Source organism: Watersipora subatra, chromosome 6, assembly GCF_963576615.1.
Source record: "Watersipora subatra chromosome 6, tzWatSuba1.1, whole genome shotgun sequence".
NCBI lineage: Eukaryota > Metazoa > Bryozoa > Gymnolaemata > Cheilostomatida > Watersiporidae > Watersipora > Watersipora subatra.
In genome coordinates this window covers 41,893,818-41,913,415 of record NC_088713.1, presented here as the reverse complement: position 1 = coordinate 41,913,415, position 19,598 = coordinate 41,893,818, and the positions used below count along the sequence as shown (strand labels likewise).

Below are 19,598 nucleotides of genomic sequence, written 5' to 3'. Positions count from 1 at the left end.
CTTTGATCTCAACATGATAAATAACACTGGATTCGTCGATAGCAAATAATTTAATGAAATTTAAAAATAGCAAACTCCTCCGGTTCGGTATAAATGGCTGGTCATCAGAAGACACTGATAGGATTTCATATTTCGTGTCATTAAGTTTGCTAATGACAAGAAAATCAATAGTCATAAGCTAATCTTAGTCACAATTTTTGCCTGGCATACTAAGCAGACCTGGGCCTGGCACACTTACTATGCCAAAGATTACATAATGACCACAACTTTATATTTAAAATAATTAAACACTGCGCACATGATCATTTCCAAGAAACCTGTTAAAACATTAATGTTAACATGTTAATATTAACAAACTAACATGTGTTAACACAATGTTAACATTACGCAAACATTCCACAAGAACTAACCTGATCTTGAAGATGTATAATATTATCCTGAATAGATCGTTGGGAGTCAGTGAGAGGTTTAGGAGAACCAGTCGTTAAGATGCCGGCATCAGCAAGCTGGCGAGGTGATGAACCTGCAAGGTTGAAATCATACATACATCAGATGCTACGAAGTACAGAGCATGTTGTTACAAGGGACACAACTATCACACTCTGAAACAAATAGGCACAACTACAGCACCTAGATAAAGCTGAACTAAGATACCTTGATACAAGTGAGCACAACTACCATACTTTGATATAAGTGTACACAACTACTACATCATGATACAAGTGTACTCAATTACTAGATCTTAATACAAGTGCACACAACTGCCACGCCTTGATCTTTGATACAAGTGTACACAACTACCATATCTTAATACATGTGTGCACAACTACCACAGAATTGAAATGTGCTGACAAGGTCCTTAATGCTCCTCAAACACGGACAGCAGCAATAAAATTACAAATAAAATCATACAAAACTGAGAGAAGAGCTAACCTGGCAGGTTGTAGGCCATATTAGTACTCTGAAGTGAAGAGTTCAGAGAAACTTGTCCTTTTTGAGGTAAAGAGAGAGTTGTAGCACTGCGCGCTGTACCCGGCTGCACAACCGTAGCCTGAGAGGGTTGTGCAGGATCAGCGTACATATTCAACTTTGCTCCCAGTCTAAGCTGATCAATAGTCACTTCAGCCATTGCATATTTCGACAGCAAATCATCAAAGTCCTAAAAAAAAATTTAAAACACTTATAGCAGTAGCCTGAGATCCTAAATCCAAATATATCCGCGGCCCAGCACCTAGCTGAGCTGAAGTTGAATACTTGCATGAACAGAAGCATGCATACAATGGTACTACGGTGAAATGGTCTAAAATTTGAAATTATTTTCAACTGGCTTGCTTATGTATTCTTATGCCTTTTAACCCAACATTCATGTCATTTTTGGCAGAAGTTAATAAAGCTGCCGTCTAGTAAAACAGGAAAAGGATACCAATGTTATTCTAAAAATTTCTTAAAAGCTGTAACAACCCAAAGGGGCTGAACTACATTTAAAATAGGCCGATGTATCTCACTCGGACCATCCCAATCGCACACGGACCATCCCAACCTTCCAAGAGATCTTTTTATGTACAAAATTTTGGTCTAACCATAGTTTCTCAATTCTTCTTTTGAAAATATAGTCAACACCCTCCCCCGCTTCCTCAGATGTTCGATTTTCAAGGTCTGAACAATATTGTACAGCAATTTTCGTCTGTCATTATTACTGTTATTAATATTATGCAATAACCCTACTGTAGATATAACCATATTTTACTCGCTCATGTATACTGTATATGTATATTGTACCCTATTGTAGCCTAGGAGTAGGTGTACAAGACAATATAGGCTGTCCAACGTACGGTACAGTTCTCAATTTTCAAGGTACAAACTTTCAATGTCCGGATATGGCCTAATTTGCATTAGTGCGAACAAATGAGAATTGTCTGCACAGAGAAGTTACAGTATGTATGCTAATGATACATACCTGGACATTATTCCATTTCATTCCTTCAACACAAAAGACTTACGGTTTGAAGCTGTTTAACTAGTTCTTGGCTCTCTGTCTCTTTCGGTGGGTGGTCTGGTTGCTGAGCAGACAGCATCTCGTACTTCTTCTTTCGTGGACTCTTACGAGGCAATTCACTAGATGAACTGTCCCGTTCTCCATCTTGGAGCCTAATAAGATACCATAACAAGATGTTCTAGAATTTTCTAATCTTGCGCAGATGAATTTCGTCAAAAATCCTAGATTTAGCTGTACATACATGTCTGGTACACGTAGAGTCTGATATTCATGTATGTAGTCTTATTTTGACACACCTTTGTTTTTGTTTCTGATAATGTTTGTGTGTGGCTAGCACTTTGTGTCATTTGCAGATATTTAGCATGGTTTGCTGTAACTACTGCATAGCTAATTTGAATATACCCTGTACATGGCCACTGCATGGCTCATCATGCATTTCTAATGATTGCGCAATTGATCTAGAATCCATAAGTCCAGTTCCTAGAAGTTTGGTCTTTGTTTATAAGCAGGTAGTCCTCTGCGGTAAGAATCTATCCTACTTTTTTTAATTTATTCACTCAGGTCGCTTAATATTCCACTGAGACACTATACGTAAATAAATTTAGTTATATTTCAATGACAGCTCAACCTTGTTTATCTTTTTGACCTGGTGACAAATTGTAAAGAACAGGTAGACTACAAATGGTTAGACGACTCCAATGCTTACTGACTATCACATTAAGAAATGTAAACATCGAGAGGAGAAATAATAAAGGTAGAAAGTGCAATAGCTAGAGCGTGAAAAAGGTACACATAATAGCCTAAAGACCTAGTCACCTGGCTGGTGTGGCAGAGTAAGAGACCATAGAATAGAGAGATTATAGCTATTAGTGAACAGAACACACAGTCGCGTATGCCAGTCTAACACACCTTTTACAAAAATATGCTGAAAAGTAGAAGCTAAAAATATTAAAGAATATTCGGTTAACAAAAATCAGCGTTTCAATTCTACTGCCGGCATTGCCAATTTCGGCTGAAGCAATAGTGAGCAAATTTGCTTAGACTTCCAAGTTACCGTAAAACCTCTAATTGAACGCCATAGCACTCTATTTTTCAACCCATCTCTCATAGTGGCGGTCAAATAAAAGAGGCGTTCAAATAGAGGTTTTACAGTAATTATACAACTTTGTGAAAGTATTCAGAAAAAATAAATTTGAGTTATTTTAGGTCAAGCAGCCATTTGTTACTAAACTGTTGAACACGCATTTATTTAATGGTGAACTTACACAAAATTTTAGTGGATTTTATCAGAAAGAATCTGTATTTTTCTACCATTAGCTATTGTTCTTTTATGTTTGCGGTGATCTGACTGCCAGGATGTCTCAAGATTAAAATCAACAAAACTTGACCACAGTTAAAATGCTCAACTCAAGCGAAAGTACGATTATGAAGTCTATAGCTGCAAAGAGACCGACAGAATAGAGACACATAACGCTGCAACTTGAAACCAATAGCTGATATCAACGATAGCAACAATAGTAACTAGTGATGTCACTTAAACACATATTTTCTTCTGATAATTTTAACCGTACATGTGATCAACTTTGGTTTCTTGTTGATTTTAATCTTGAAACATCCTGGCAATCAGATCACCTCAAAAATCAAAAACAATCTCAAATGATCAGGAAATAAAGATACTTTCTGATAAAATCTACTAATATTTTGTGTTAATTCGTCTTTAAAGAGTAAATGATCAAAATAAGAAAGAATCATGTCTAATCCTTTTACTCCGACACAATCCAGAGGAATTGGAAGTTGTCATACAACCTCTAAGTCTAAGTCTAGGGCTTCATACATGTTTAACTCAAAACTTTAAGGTAAAGGTTGTGATATTCTCCCTAACTACTGAGGTGCGAAATAAACTCTACAGTGATTGGCTGACGATGGTCTCTACCGAGATAAAATTTTCATATTTCAAGTTTTACAGTTTCTCTATGAAATTTTTTTACTAAGTAACCGTTAATATTAATAATGTAATAACCAAAAGTTCATAAGTGTACCATCTAAATTCATAGACTTATTCAGCCACACAACAAACTATAAATATGAATACAATCAATTAATAGCAAAGCTATAATGGTTGCCACACAAAACAAGATAGCAAGAGTTGGCGGCTTTTGTGACACGCCCCTTACCAGTCTTTCTTGTTCCGAGCTCTACGGCTATAGCAACAAGATAACAATATAATATATTATCAGATAGAGATGAAAAAAGCTAGAAAGGCTACAAAGACTTTTTGTTAAAGTATTGAAGCCTCATGAGAAGAGTTATGACTAATAATTGGAGACCCTCGGCCTCAATAAACATTCAGTACTTCTGAATCTCTGCTTTATAAAGTAATCAAACAGACTGTCTCATATGTCCAACTATCTACTTCATGACTATCATCGTTGATCACATCCACCAACAGAATCCACTGAGCACACCAGACAAACATCTTCCCTGTCTCTTATCCAGGATATCCTAATATACAAGGACATATCCTTAATACTACTTTTATTAATATCGCGTATGTATTTTATCTAGAACAACCTTATATATAAGGATGTCCTAGATAGAAGACGGACATAATATTAATAAAAATAATATCAATGTTATCCTTGATAGAAAGACATAATATTTAAATATTTTTGTATAAATATTTAAATTATACTTAAATTATTATTTACATTTAAATATAATAATATAAATAAAAATAAACTCTTATAAAATAAATTATTGTCAGAATTTCTTTTTTAAACACAATTGAATTACCATGTTACTATTGTTTTTTTATTGTCAATTGTCCATTTGTATTGTCCTCATTTGCTTTTACGACCAAATCAACCATCAAAGTTGAATTCACAAATATAAAAAAGAACAAGAATAGAAATTAATAAATATCAATGAAATTATAACTAAAATATTACAAAAAGATGAGGTCAAAGGTCAAAGCTGACAAAAAAGCAGCTGACTGAGCAAAGCTAAATCAGTTTTAAAAAAAATACTTCATTATAAATATAAGAAAGGCAGCTGTGTAACTATTTCAATCAATCAGTGTGCACAAAACTACCATACCTTGATACAAGTACACACAACTATCACACCTCGAGCAATGGCACACAACTACCATACTTTGATACAAGTGTACACAACTACTGCATCTAGGTAGGTATAGGCCTACACATCTGTATACATTGTGTACATCTCTATAAGAACAAGTTTATAGAGATGTACACAACTAACCACACTCTGATACAAGCATACACCACTATCAGATCTCATGCAAATGACCATAAAAACCATATCATGATACGCATGCCCACTTCGAAAAAGATTATAAACCAATTTAGGTGATTTTTCAATGTCGCACAAAGTTATTAAATTGATGAAAATTCTTTCTTTAAAGACTGTCTGAGCTTTTAACAATAGCGCCCAGGCACAACACACAGTTTGTGATATGGAAATAGTTGACAGGCTTTGTTACAAAAATAGTCACTTCTATGAAAAGCCCTTTTTAAAAAAGATTAGAAGTTGTATTGAGTCAACTTCAAATCAGCCGTATTACATATTTTAAAAGCCCAAATAATCTATTCTTTCAAATACATATAATTAATATGTTAATAAATACTGATAAATGTTAACAAAATGAAACAAATTTTATCCAAGTTTAAATGTGTGTCTGATCATCATGCTTCTGGAGTATAAAAATGATTTTTGAATATTACTTTCTATTCTTTGGAAGATTAACGTAATCAAACGAAATAAATTTATATACTTGGGAAGCGATTGCCTGAGGAGCAAAAATATGATCTCACATTTCGTTTGAGAAAAAAAAAATGACACACATCTACTTATATGGGTACCATGTTCACAAATAAATTATTATCATTTTAATCGCTGGAATCTCAAAGTGGCGCTTCAAGGCCATTTCTGTAGTCTGTCATCGGCACAAAGTAAGCAAACAAACCACATTAACTTTCTATCATCTGGTTTTAGTCATAGTACATTTAAAATTGGCAATAACCCATGATAAATGTCCGTAAAAAACTCAACAACCATTTCAGAACACATGCAACCTGTTAGCAGATCCATTCCATCCATTTTCAGTTTAAAACAAATGAGTAACCATTTTTGTATGAAAGTTTCACTAACTGCTGTCAACATTTGATTCTGAAAAACTAAAATTTAATGATGCAAACAATCAAAAGAAGAAAAAATAAATCAAATTAATTTCCAACTGTAGATTTTAACCATGATGCATTGCAAGTTAATACAATAGCCAACTGACTATTGTTACTTCCGATCATCCTCCTTTTTGTTACACCTATAACAACAATGTTTGTGATTGCGTTACAAATTTCAGAAAAAAATATCTAAACGTAATTAATCCAGCACTCAATCTGAACTAAAGGTAAATGGGCAGAGCCAACATGAGAGGATAACTCTAGTCAAACTATATATTGTAGCGATTTGCTAAAACTACATTGTGATGCCAACGCTAGAAAATGCTTTAGTTTTTTACTAATACTAACTTGTGGAGATATGAAGTGGTAGGAAGGGCATAGTGTGCATGGTTGACAGCTCCAGGCAAGTGAGTGTGGTTAGTGCGAGGCATGTCCTCCCCTTTTCTTTTCTGAAAACATGACATATGTCAACTGCTTACATGGGAAAGTAGACATGATCTAATAGGTTTTACTCTATAAAAACGTTATCAATAATTCCAACAGATGATGTATCATTTATACACAAATTAATATTTAATATTAGATTCAAGAATTCTACTGCTTAATCCATGCATCAGTAAAAAATAAAAATTTTATATATTGTTTGTCAAAAAAATTTGTTTGTTGCTAAAAATGTTCCCTTGCAAACGTTTTTTGGCAGAATGGTAGACCAACGGCTTTGAGAAATGCGTTAGTGAAAAAAAACAAAAAAAACTTTTTTTGAACAATAATGAGATGTAATTAATTATCATTTGAATAAAGCTTAATTTTATTCCAAAACCACTGTTTAAAACTAAATAAATGTAAATTATTGTAAAAACATATCTCAACGATTCAGTGAAGAAATATGCAACAACTAGAATTACTTTAAAAAATTTGATTCAGTTTCAAGGGAATAAACAAATACTTAGTTTGGTCAAACACTGCTAATGATCATTACAGTAAAGGTGCCAAGTCAGTATGAGGAATACTAAAACGGAGTTGTCCTCTATATAGGAAAAGTGAAATACAACTCCAACATACCTGAGAGGGTTTCGCATAAACTAGTTCCTCAGCTCTACAACAAAAAGAAACCTAAGTAATACTCAATCTTAAAGGGAGTACAACTACATGAAAAGCATCAGAAAAAAGTCTTTCAGTGCAACTTGTGTATTACAGAACAGAATTCCAGCAGTTTCAACTGGTTTTGTTTGCAATGGGACTGCTGTAAGAAACCCTACATATCATTGACAGATAAGAAGATGGAGGGAAGTTATGACATGTCTGTAAAGTCTAAAATGCTGTTTAGCATGGCAGGCTTCAGTAAAAACATACTCATGAACCGTTCTGCTTCTCGCTCACTGGCACAAATTTAATCATGATGCACACATGATCGCTGCACGACTACTGAGACATGGAAACGTATTTCTAGAGGACTGTAAATAATAAAAATCTAGAATCTAAAAACCCACAGCATTGGACTTGATCTCGAGACCTCCATATCTAGAGGCCGCGAACTAAACCATAAAACTACTCGAAATACAATGGAGTTTTTGGGCAAATAGTCATTACACTGGTTAAAAACTTGCGCTTGAAGCACTTGCTAGGAGTTAATAACTAGCAATTTTGACAGTTGCGATTGTTAAGCTGGCCCAAAATTCGAGTATTGTTTTAGTTCTAGCTTTCCAGCAAAGTTAGTCTAATTCATTAGGTAATTATTCTATTACCTGTGCAATGCAGGAAATTTAGCTAGTGATGGTATATATTTCATTCCATTTCATTAATCCGATCATTAAATGAGGGAAAATGCAAGGCTAACAACACTGGCAAAAGAAATGATTAACTCAAATGATGTCATTCGTTTTTAATTAGTTTTGTACTCCCGTAGGTTAAGCCAGTCTAGATACAGTGTAAAGGCATAAAAAAACTGATGTCGTGTTGAAAAAGCAAGAAGGCATCACAGCCTCGCAGTCCAATCACTATGTGTCCGTGACATGGTAAATCCACAAGGTGGAAATAGCAAAAATTCGCAAGTCATGCAGTTTTTGATCGCACATTTTTTTACAGAATGCTCCATGTCTGCTAATGATAGAAATGGCACTTGGCAATGATGTGCATGAAAATGCCACACCAGCTATTCCATTTTAAACATTTTCCACACTGTCGTTCTTATTCTGAAAGTTTGCTGCTAATCGAAATAGTAGTGCGATAGAATTTCTTATCTTTCTTAACAAAGAGCCGGTGTTAATCCGCAACATGCAAATGTCCATTGAGACACTTCTCGCGCTGCTGCTGAATGTGCGCACCCTTGTAAATCTGCATCAGCCGCGCAATGGAAACATAGTGTGTACATCACCGAAGATTATCATGGACAGCAGATGAACCATAGGATTACTGGTTAGCCAAGAACAATAGTGGCTTATCAGCTTAACCTTCACCTATGGTCTTGCGGCTATCACAGTAAGAAGGAGCTGATGACATAAGCTCAGGTAGAGAGAGTGATAAACCTGCTGGTACTAATCCATCAGTGTCAAATGTGGCAGAGATTACGGATGCATACAGGCATGACAGGCGCTTAAGACAAGCATGGCAAGTAGTACCTAAGACAGGCATGGCAAGTACTTATGACAGGCATGCTCTGCAAAAGCCCAAGGGAACAACAAATGAGTCAAACATGCTCCAAATTTGAACTACTTTTATTATATTATTCATGGTACGATGACACATCAATAGAACCTAGACTTGGACAGCTCGTTGGTTTCATTGAACATATTCCATAAATGTACATATTTCTATGTTTCCATTCTGTAGGCAATAGGTAAGCAGAATAAGCAAAAGGTCACACGATAAATATCTTACTTTAATGCATATGACAATATGAAAATCGATACTCGATAAAAATGAGGTTAATTCGCTTATCAAAAGACATTTTATGATTATATACGAAATAAATGTATTCATTAGTAGCTCTTAAGAATTCTAATCACCTACTCCTCATAATTTAAAGAGAAATACGACTATTTATGCCTTTTTTGGGGACATGATAACCGACTCAGATAGAGTTCATTGTCGATGCATTAGCAGAAGCCATGGTAGACATCTTTGTATAAACATTGTTAAGTTTTTTCGGCTACAATAACTAAACAATTGTTTGATCACAAACATTCGGTATACAGTAGAAATGTTTTATACCACTCATTCGCAACCATCAATAGAGTAATTACTGTTGATCATGTATTACTAAAAAGGCAGACGGACGATAACTGCAAGGGAATGGATTTGCATAAGACTAACTTAAAGCTTATCGCGTACTCTATTTCATGAATGACATTTTTTTAATAACTTGTCACATGTACTCCTCTAGGATATGTCTAGGGAATCGGAGAGGGCCCTTAACTACAAAAAGTAACTATGCAGAAAACAGTAGGTAGATACTGAATAATAACCATATATACTATACCTATACTATAACTATACCATATATATATATATTAGTTAGAAAAGAGGTACACTAGATCTATTCATTCCCTAACTAGTGATAATATACGAGTAGAGCAAATAGTAACTCTATTAATAGAGTAAATAGTAACTTTACTAATAGAATAATGAGTAACTCTACTCAGAGAGTAAAGAGTAACTCTATTAATAGAATAGTAACTCTGTTAAAGTAAAAAGTAACTCTATTAATAGAGTAAAGAGTAATTCAACTCAGAGAGTAGCTCTATTAATAAAATTAAGAGTAGCTCTATTAATAAAATTAAGAATAACTCTACTGATAAACTAAAGAGTAACACTATTTGCCGATGTCATGTCCAGCATGTTTGCAACAGATCTGTTGGATAGCCAGGGTCGAGCAGTAAATGAATCCCCTCAATCAGCTATTGTTTCACACATGATACTTTTAAACAGCGCTGACAGCAATTTACAAAGTTGGCAGCCAGTTCTACACGGATTACCTAAACATGTAACAACCTAGTGCAAAGACTAGAGTACATGGAACAAAACCATTTGAATCTGTATATATGTGTTTATAAGAGGTCATTTACTTAACGCTTGTTGGTCATAGGAAGTTTAAAGGACCTCTACTAGATACAGCTAGTAAACCGATGCAAACTGTATAATCTTGAAATGATCATTTCCAGAGAAGTGACCTTGAAATCTGACAGACTAGAAGCGGCAGAAGCTAGTATGATATGTGCATAATTAACTTAGTAGATGAAAGAAATGACAATTTTTCAGAAATGATGTTATAATGTGGAATCAAAATGACATTTTTCATGAAATGATGGCCTAGCAAATGTCCTCTTAGAGCTAATAAGGATGGAGAATACTACACCCAACCTTTTTAGTCAGAGACTTAGTAGTTAGTACGTAAGCAATTACTTCAAGACATCTGTGTGTAGTTAGTTACTACTATATCTGCTGCTTCTAATCGAAAACACTGGAGTCCGCAGCCGGCAGCATAAAACCCTAGCACTGATTTGATCAGCTGAAGTAACGTAAAATTCCATTTACGTAAATTCCAATAAACGGAAAAGAAATTATGTGAAGTTTTCGCTGAGTATTACCTAAAATATTCCATATAACGTAAAATGTCAAGCGGCGCAAGTACTGAAATTCGATTGGGATAAAGGAGTTCCTTAGTTAGCCTTGAAAGTATCGTTTTCTCTTTTGAAGCACTTGCGAGAGAAAACGTCGTATAGGGGTAGGCATATTTTATATATTTTAAAAATCTATTTCAAGCATATATCTTTATTTTTTAATTAGCGGCATGGACCTTGATGTGGAGTAAAAAGTGAAGAAAATCGTTTTAAATTGGTATCGAAGACGTTCGCTCCCTTTATGCCAAATCAATATAATCATAAACCGCAAACTGAGTGAAAGTGACAAGATAAAAGAGAAAATTGGTCGATACAAACCAACAATACCAGGGTCACTGTACAGTCATTATATCGACAAGCTCAGTTCGGTTCTTTTCTATTCGAAGGGCCAAAGAGGCGATTTGGGATGATCTTGGAACGGCTCAAGCTATTTACGCTTATTTCCACACAAAATCCCTTTAACGTAAACATTCTTGGAGCGGATTAATTTTATTGTAAAAATTATAGGTTTTGCCGCAAGAAAAATAATTTAGATCATGAACAGAGAGTTTTCTTCCCTTAGTTCAAATGACACTGTTTTGGCAGATACTTGTTAACCAGTGTCAAATGCCACCTGTTGAGTGTGTTATACCCAGCTTAGTGCAAACTTTTTCCTTTGGCCAGATAAGACTACAGGTGGGTTATACTAGTGAAAGTTTATCTTATCATTTGTAAATAGCAAGACTGTGATCTAACATACAAGCATTCCTCGACACATTCCTTAGCCATTATATGGAAGAAAGCTAGAGCCCATTCACTAAAAACTAAACTTTGTGCTCCTGCGATTCTTGCTGCTCATGGAAAAAAGCTGGAGCTCAGTCCATTGCAGATTTCTCAATAGCCCAAGTTCTATGGTGTATGACGAGATTAGTAGGGACGGTGTTGGTAAAGCTTCAACAATAATTCAAGCAAACAAATCAGCGAGATATCGGCCTATCACTAAGTTTCCATAATGCGGTTTGGATCACCCGCAAGATAGAAACGGTATAATCCCGCGAGTAATGTGTGTTTTGCTGCAAAATTTCATTGAATGTCTCATGTTTGCAATAAATAGAAACGACACTTGCGAATGTTGCGCAAAAAATGCTGCGCAAGCAATTCCATTTCAAACATCTCACAAACTTCAGTCGATCTGTTCTTGATTTGCGCGGTTCCAAATGACGCCCGGTATAGAAATATATATTTTTAACAAAGGGCCAGAGTGTTAATCCACAACATGCGAATACCTGTTGAAACGCTAATCACATAGTAACTTAATGTGCACAAAACATCAAATCCGCATTATCCACACATTGGAAACAGTGCATGAGTCTCTTAGATTTAACATATAGGTTGGTGGAACAAACATTTTAAAAATTGCTTGTCAATTATCATTGCTACTAGAGCTCCAGGGTATGACAATTTAATTAATAGATGATGACTTTACTTTAAGGTAGCTGCTTTGAAAATCGCCACCATTTAAAGAGATATCACCAATCATATAAACGATGTAATTGTGTAATGGCAATTTATCTCACGCCTGATGATTTAAGCCTGGTTCCCATATACGTCGCAAAGCACCGGCGACAGCACTGCAGGCTATTAGCGGTGAAATGGGAACCTACACGCCGGGTACCGCCGGCATCGCAATAGTTTAGCGCTGTTCAAATTTCGCAAAAGGCCGCAGGCAAAACCTTCCTGAAATGCACTGTACGGGTGCAGGTCACCATTATAGAAACGGCATGGATAGCGAACATTTTATTTGATTACGCGATTATGTTTAGCGATGCAGCTTATATGTGAACATATGCCGCCGAGCCTAACGTCGCAAACGTTTTGCTGCGCAAGTTACCGCCGGAGTATCGCAATCGATATGGGAACCAGGCTTTATAGAGTGAGCGATACTGGAACTAAAATGCATAGACCTTTTAGTTTTATAATAAGTTCATTCCATGGCCTTCCACGCACACAGGCATCCATGAAATAAATGTCTCAAATTATTACCAAAACAATACAGTTTCTTTTCAAGTTAAAATACACAAATAATATTAACGAATTAATTAATTAATTAATTAATTATTATTATAAAAAAATTAAATTAATTAATATTATTATATAATAATTATCACGATATATTGCGAAATGTCTATTTGCAATATTGAATTTATTCGTTGAATGATTTTTAAAAATCGTAAAGATCTAATCGCTAAATAAGTGATGGTTTTTAGCGAGATAATTTAGGCTGTGAAATCTCCTGGCAGACTGTTGCTTACCAAAGAAAAATACACAAGCAAGCAAGTCAATACAGTGGTTTGTAGGTAAAGCAACAGGTGAACCATGTGTTTTTACCCAAATAGCGACATATATCAACCCTTTGAATCCATACATCTCATGTGGCTTAATTGGTAAGGGATTGGACTGGTGGATGGGAAGGCTTGAGATCAAATCTTCTGAGATACGGATTCTTCATTGTAAGATTTAAATAGCTATAGCTGGACATATACACTAACTTTGAAAATAATATGTAAAGATTTAATCCATGTACAATTAGAGTAGGTGTAGGTTTTGTGGTCTTTTATTTGTCTAGTCACAACTTAACATGGTCATGGTCTCCCTTAACCACAAGTGAGAGTTTGCTATACTTGGAAGGCTAAACCAATCAAATCCATGGCATGTTTTACAAACGCTACATCATTGGTCTAGGCCTACTAGTATTAATTAAAAACATGGAATGGGAAAACTGCCAGCTGTTGACAAGAAACTAGCCGGTATAATAAAGATAAACGATTTGGAATGTAGATAAAAATTATGTAAAAAGAGCTTCAAACTTTCACACATTTTCCTTAGAGATGAGCTCGCACAAAATCTTAGTGGATTTTATTAGAAAGTAGCAGTATTTTTCTATCATTTGGGATCGTTTCTGATGTTTGAGGTGATCTGCCTGGCAGGGTGCTTCAAGATAAAAATCAAAAAAATTTATCGTGGTTAACACATTCAGATCAAGCATGAGTGAGAATATGATGCCGATTATAATTATAATAGTTGCAACGAGACTGACAGAGTAGAAACACGTAACGCTGCAACTTGAAGACAATAGACAACATCAACTATAACAACAATCGTAACTAGTGACATCATTTCGCACGTATCTTTCTTCTGAGCATTTTAACAATGAGAAAGTTTTATTGATTTTAATCTTGAAACATCCTGGCAGTTAGTTCACCTCAAAAATCAAAACCAATCACAAACGATAGAAAAATACCGATACTTTCTGAAAAAATCTACTAAAATTTTGAGTTAGTTCGACTTGAAGTCGATACCAATTTGGCACTGATTTAGCGGACAACTCCAAACATACGCTGGGCCAAACTATTTCCCAATTGTTAACAAATGTATGAAGTATAGAATAAGAGGGAGAACGTAAATGCTCGCAACTAATCTAACAAAACCAAGACATGTGGCTACCGAAAAATGAATCTTCTGCAGGCGTATAGTGATACAGCCTAGTCACATGATAATCCAATCACGGCCTACACATTGTTACTTAATCCCTTACAAATATCTGGTTAATGGTCGGAATAGCTCAAGATAAGGCATTTTATGTCCACTAGTGGCAGTCAAGTGCGTGATGAGAGGTCTTCAGGTATGCCAATAAAGCACAGAGTATAAGTTATGTGCACAACTACTCAAGGATACTGTTAGGTGAATGTTTAGCGTAGGAGGTGTCGCGTTGGCAAACCAAATGATGCGAGTTCAACTCCTGCATCGTGCAATCTTTTTTCATGGCTTCAGAGAGACATGTTTAGATGACAGATTCTGGTCAACCCATTAGTAGTGGTGCCCCAATGGAGTACATCAGGAAATAACCACTTATTACGTGGATGTCATGTGCTGACAAAGTCTATTGCGATAGAACCTCTACACAGGTTATAACATAGTAACTACAACACTGCAGATGAAATGGTTAGGGGTGCCTAACAGGGCCATTCGTACAATTGCCAAGCAACTTCGTATCCTAACTCTAAAAATTGGAGTTGTTTGCCTTTTTGCATTGATGGCAGGGACATGGTTGCTTCGGCCTGGGAGTTATCAATTACAAATCTTTTATTATACACAAATAACTATGTTGCTTTCTTTAATATTTGTGATTATTTTTATATAATAAATACTCAAGTTGAAATCTTCTGATTTTGTGACATCACAATTCATGAAGCGGGAGATTTACAGACAAACTCCATCCTCCAATAAAAAAGCGCTCGACCGTAAAAGCGAAAATGAGGCAAACAACAGACATATAATCAGGAAGGACCCTATCAGAGCCAGAGTAGGAAACAGATCAAAACATAAAAGGAAAATGAACATTTTTCAGTCAGCATGACCGATGCCACATGCATGCAATTAGGGCACATCCTTACGCTGCCAAAATGGCTCCTGCTATCCGCCGCCTTCAAATGTCAGCAATTAGACACAAAGAGTACACAAAACTGGGGCCCTGCTGAGCGCTAAATTCCGCCCAGAGACAGATGAAAGAGATAGGAAAGGAAGCTGCAACAAGGCATATTTTTAGCATTATCCAGACTTGAACAGATCTAAATCAGAGCAGAAGAAGACAATTACAAAATAACCAACTACAGTTGTAATTGTAATTATGGGACTGCTTACAATAAACATGTTATATATCATTAATTCATAGTTTGTTAAATATTTATTAGATGAATGATGATAATATATACATTAATGGGAAGCTAAAGATGTTTTACACATGAATAATATTACATATCAACTGATATTTACCTTTCAGCCTGGCTAACGTCACTGTAGCACCACATTATGACCAAAAAAACAATAAAAACCAACCTTAAATTTGTCAACAAAATTGGCTAAATTTAACATGGTCTTTGAACATACTGTAGGTATATGTGCAAGCATAATGGTGGCCTTTAAAGTATAACAAACATTTTGATATGTAGTTGGCCAGCCCTTATTGTCAATCACAAGATACAATGAAAAAGGGTCCCAATAAATAGATTATATCTCTCGAGAATACTTTTGGGGACAGAAAGAATGACTACAAAAATCACTTGCCAAATAAGTACAGTATGTATGGGCTGAGATAATGAGTGAAGTAAGTTTATGCCATCACTGTCAAACAGGTTGAAAAGGATTACTAGGATGGTTTCATTATTATGATCACTAGTGTACAGTGTCGAGTATAATCAACTAAAAGAATATTTATAATAGGAGTTGTCTACTAACTTAACTAACGTAACTAACTATCACCACTAACTTATATTAGTACAGTCATACTTCGACTTACGAGCTTAATGCGTTCCGAGACTGAGCTCGTATGTCAATTTATTCGCATGTTGGTGCAATTTATTTATATATAGAACAATTAAATATATATTGATTGGTTTCCATACTCTAAAAAAATGCAAATAAAACACTCAAAACAAGATATTGTAACAGAAAAAACATGTTGGTTATTGTCCTAACTTACCATAAGCTTTTAAAAAGCAACGAATAAAAAATAATGCAAGAAAATGTGATTAATTAAAATGTAAAATTAAATACATACAATAGCAGCTAACGCTAACATTTGCCAGAGAGAGATATAAATTATCCCTCATTACAACAGTTGACTTTGATAAACTTGGATTTTATCAAAGTCTTAAAAGACAAACTTAGAAGCAAACCTAAAAGCAAACTTTCATTTTTAACTTTACGTAATTAAAATTTCTTCGGCGTTCATAAGGTAGTTGGAAGTTTCTCGCTGGTTAGCTAAATTTTTCCTTTGTTTCGCTTTCACGACTAGCCGGCCGTTTTAAGATAAACCTATCTAAGGACGTTTACCTTTGTCGCCCTTTCAACATGTTGCGATTAGGGCGAACACAAGTGTCGTCACAAACGGTTAATGTACGACCACTAGCCAACTTGTCCGAATGTTTATAGTTTTGATAAGATAGGACCGGCCTTTTCACATAGCATCGTTCAGTTACGCTGTCACCGGCCAATTGTTGATCTTTTATCCAATGCCTGAGCAGTCTCGCCATCAGCGGTCGTGAAGATCGCTGCGCCGTTTAGAAACTATGGTTCGTCCTTTTGCGAACTAAATAAATGCCCAGAATATAATCCTTCTGTTTGATAATTGTGAATGTATTTCTGTCAAATTGCTGAGCTAGTTCAATCATGCATACACACTTCGCGCATTTTTCAATAATTTTCCGTTTAATAATTGTTATCATTTGCTTTTTCTTTGCATTTCATCTTTCATTTTACTGGCAAACTTTCGGTCTACGCACTGTACTTTTAATTCACATAATTCTGCACTGAAAATCGCGCACAAAAAACACGGTACTAAAGTATAACCTGAGCAGTTGAAAAATACAGAGTGATGCTGTTCTCATAAAACACCTCCGGCATACTTGGCAACTGACTCACGTGCTCGTATCTCAAACATGGCTCGTATGTTAGTGCTAAAACTTGCTTAAAAGCTGGCTCGTATCTCAAGGTTCTCGTACGTTGGAGCACTCGTTAGTTGAAGTATTACTGTAATGCCAGGAGGTATGTATACACTAGATGTTTGACCAATAGCTGGTGGCAATTTAATCAAAACTGGTTTTAACTGCAGAATTTTTTTTCCAATTTTCTGGTGTTGACCATTGGAATTAGCTGCCTGATCATATGCGTAGCATAACTAACACATAGCGAACTTTCTAGATTTTTATTATTCATAGAAATATTTGGTTGTTTGAAACTTTTATTTGCTATATATGTCATTTTTGGAATATTACGAATATTGTTTGACAACTTGAAGATAATAAAAATCTGAATGAAATTTCCTCGATACGCAGTATTTCCCCAACAGCATTGACAGTTTATCATAACAATTATATCAACACAATGACTAGCGCGTCTTTGTCTGTACAACATGAAACCATCGCTATATATAGAGCCTATCTATCGATTTAACATAAAAATTTTGTACCACAAGCTATACAAAATACTTGTACAAGTGTTATATCCGCCAAAAGTAACAAATGTGATACAGTCGACCTTGTTTGTTCCGACTTATACAGACTGAGCCATGTAGTAACATCGGAAATCGAGTGCTGTACAGTACATTCCATTAAACAGCCTATCTTGTCGTGAACACATACTCCTATGCTACAATATAGTACATTATACATATAGGCCTACAGTATACATAAGAGAGTAAAATATGGTTATACCTACAGTAGGGTACAGTATAATATACTAATAGCATTATTAATAGGAAATGAAAATCACAGTACAGCACTCACTCAGGCGCATACATCCCTCGCATCGTCTGCCACGAGAGCTACCTATCGGTCAAGGTTGTCATTCTTCGGACAGACATGGCCGCATCGGACAATCGTTCCGTTTCCAGGTGTCCGAACAAATAAAAATCTAGGGGAGGAAATTCAAAGTAGCAAGGGTCGATTGTTTACGGTGATCACAATATCGTAATCGAGTGTGTCACAAAAGCTTATAGTGACATAGTTTTGAAATGCTAGAAGTCTGAAGAACCAAGGCCAAGATGTGAACTATCAAACACTCCCACCCTACCACCCTCACTCGAGTACAGAACCACAGCAATTACTACTCACATTCGCACCCTTTTTCTCTTCGTTCTTCGATGCCTTTTCATGCTGCCAGCTCTGTAAACACTGACCACTTCGACTGGAGAGCTCAACCACTAAGGGGCTACGAGATTAGGAGCGGCAGCATGGCAGCGATTACGTTATCAATGAACATGGGAACAAATAGTATCGAGTAGAGTAAATAACTTTGAAACGTTTTATGTAATTCAAACGGAGAGAATCAACAAAAACAAAGGAAAGGGGAAGATTGACACGCATGGTAGTGATTCAGTGACGATGAAAGGTTACAGTTGGGAGCAAAGAGTGGAGATCATGTTCTTTAAAGCCTGATTTCCATACACCCACGGCCGTTGGTGGCAGGATCGCAGGGCTATCGGCGGTGAAATAGGAACTTGCGCGGGGAGTACCAGCACACGCAAGAGTTCAGCGCTGTTCAACTTCCCAAAAAGCCGAAAGCAAAACCTTTCCTAAATTCGATGCACACGTGAAGGTCGGCACTTTTAAAACAGCATGGCAAGCGGCCATTTTTATGCGATCATCAACAACACAGCTTTATGTGAGCATAAGACGTCCAACCTAGCGCCGCAAGTGTTTTGCTGAGTGATATTACAGCCAGGTCCTGCAGTCAATATGGGAGCCACGCTTTAGGCATAGACATTGAATAATCAATGCTTCTAATAACTGTATATCTGTATCAAGTCTATGCAACTGGCAATTTTGACACAGCCACAAAAGTTTGCTTTTGAGGTTGCTTTCAGATTCGGACTATACATATCGATTCCAAAGGTGTAACAACCAACACACTTGTGGAGCAATTGTTAGTTTTTTGTTAGTAAATGAGGGTATATGATAACTGTATCAGTTATCGTCTAGAGGCAGTGGCGATGTACAATCATAATTTTAGCCCAAAATCTTTATGTACATGTTTTCATAACTGAACGCAAGCCTTATAACTGACACATTTGGTATATGCTAAAAATGATTTAATAGATTCGTTCAAGGGTCATTGATAGTGTAATTATCGTGTTAGTCACACATCGTTGAAAGCGGCATAAATAAGATAACTCCAACTAGGGCTAAACGAACATTTATTGTAGACCCTATTTCACAATCGATACTTTTTGATATTGTTACA

General features: G+C 35.8%; 1 protein-coding gene across 1 annotated transcript in view; it reads right to left on the bottom strand.

Moving 5' to 3' along the window:
- LOC137398270 (serine/arginine repetitive matrix protein 2-like) overlaps positions 1 to 19,598 on the bottom strand; it is a 97,792-nt gene that overhangs the window by 17,102 nt on the left and 61,092 nt on the right. The window contains exons 16-20 of the mRNA XM_068084378.1: positions 7,264 to 7,297; positions 6,550 to 6,650; positions 2,001 to 2,148; positions 934 to 1,159; positions 411 to 523 (exon numbers count right to left, since the gene is read on the bottom strand). Coding sequence (XP_067940479.1) covers positions 411 to 523; positions 934 to 1,159; positions 2,001 to 2,148; positions 6,550 to 6,650; positions 7,264 to 7,297 — 622 coding nt within the window. The remainder of the gene's footprint in view (positions 1 to 410; positions 524 to 933; positions 1,160 to 2,000; positions 2,149 to 6,549; positions 6,651 to 7,263; positions 7,298 to 19,598) is intronic.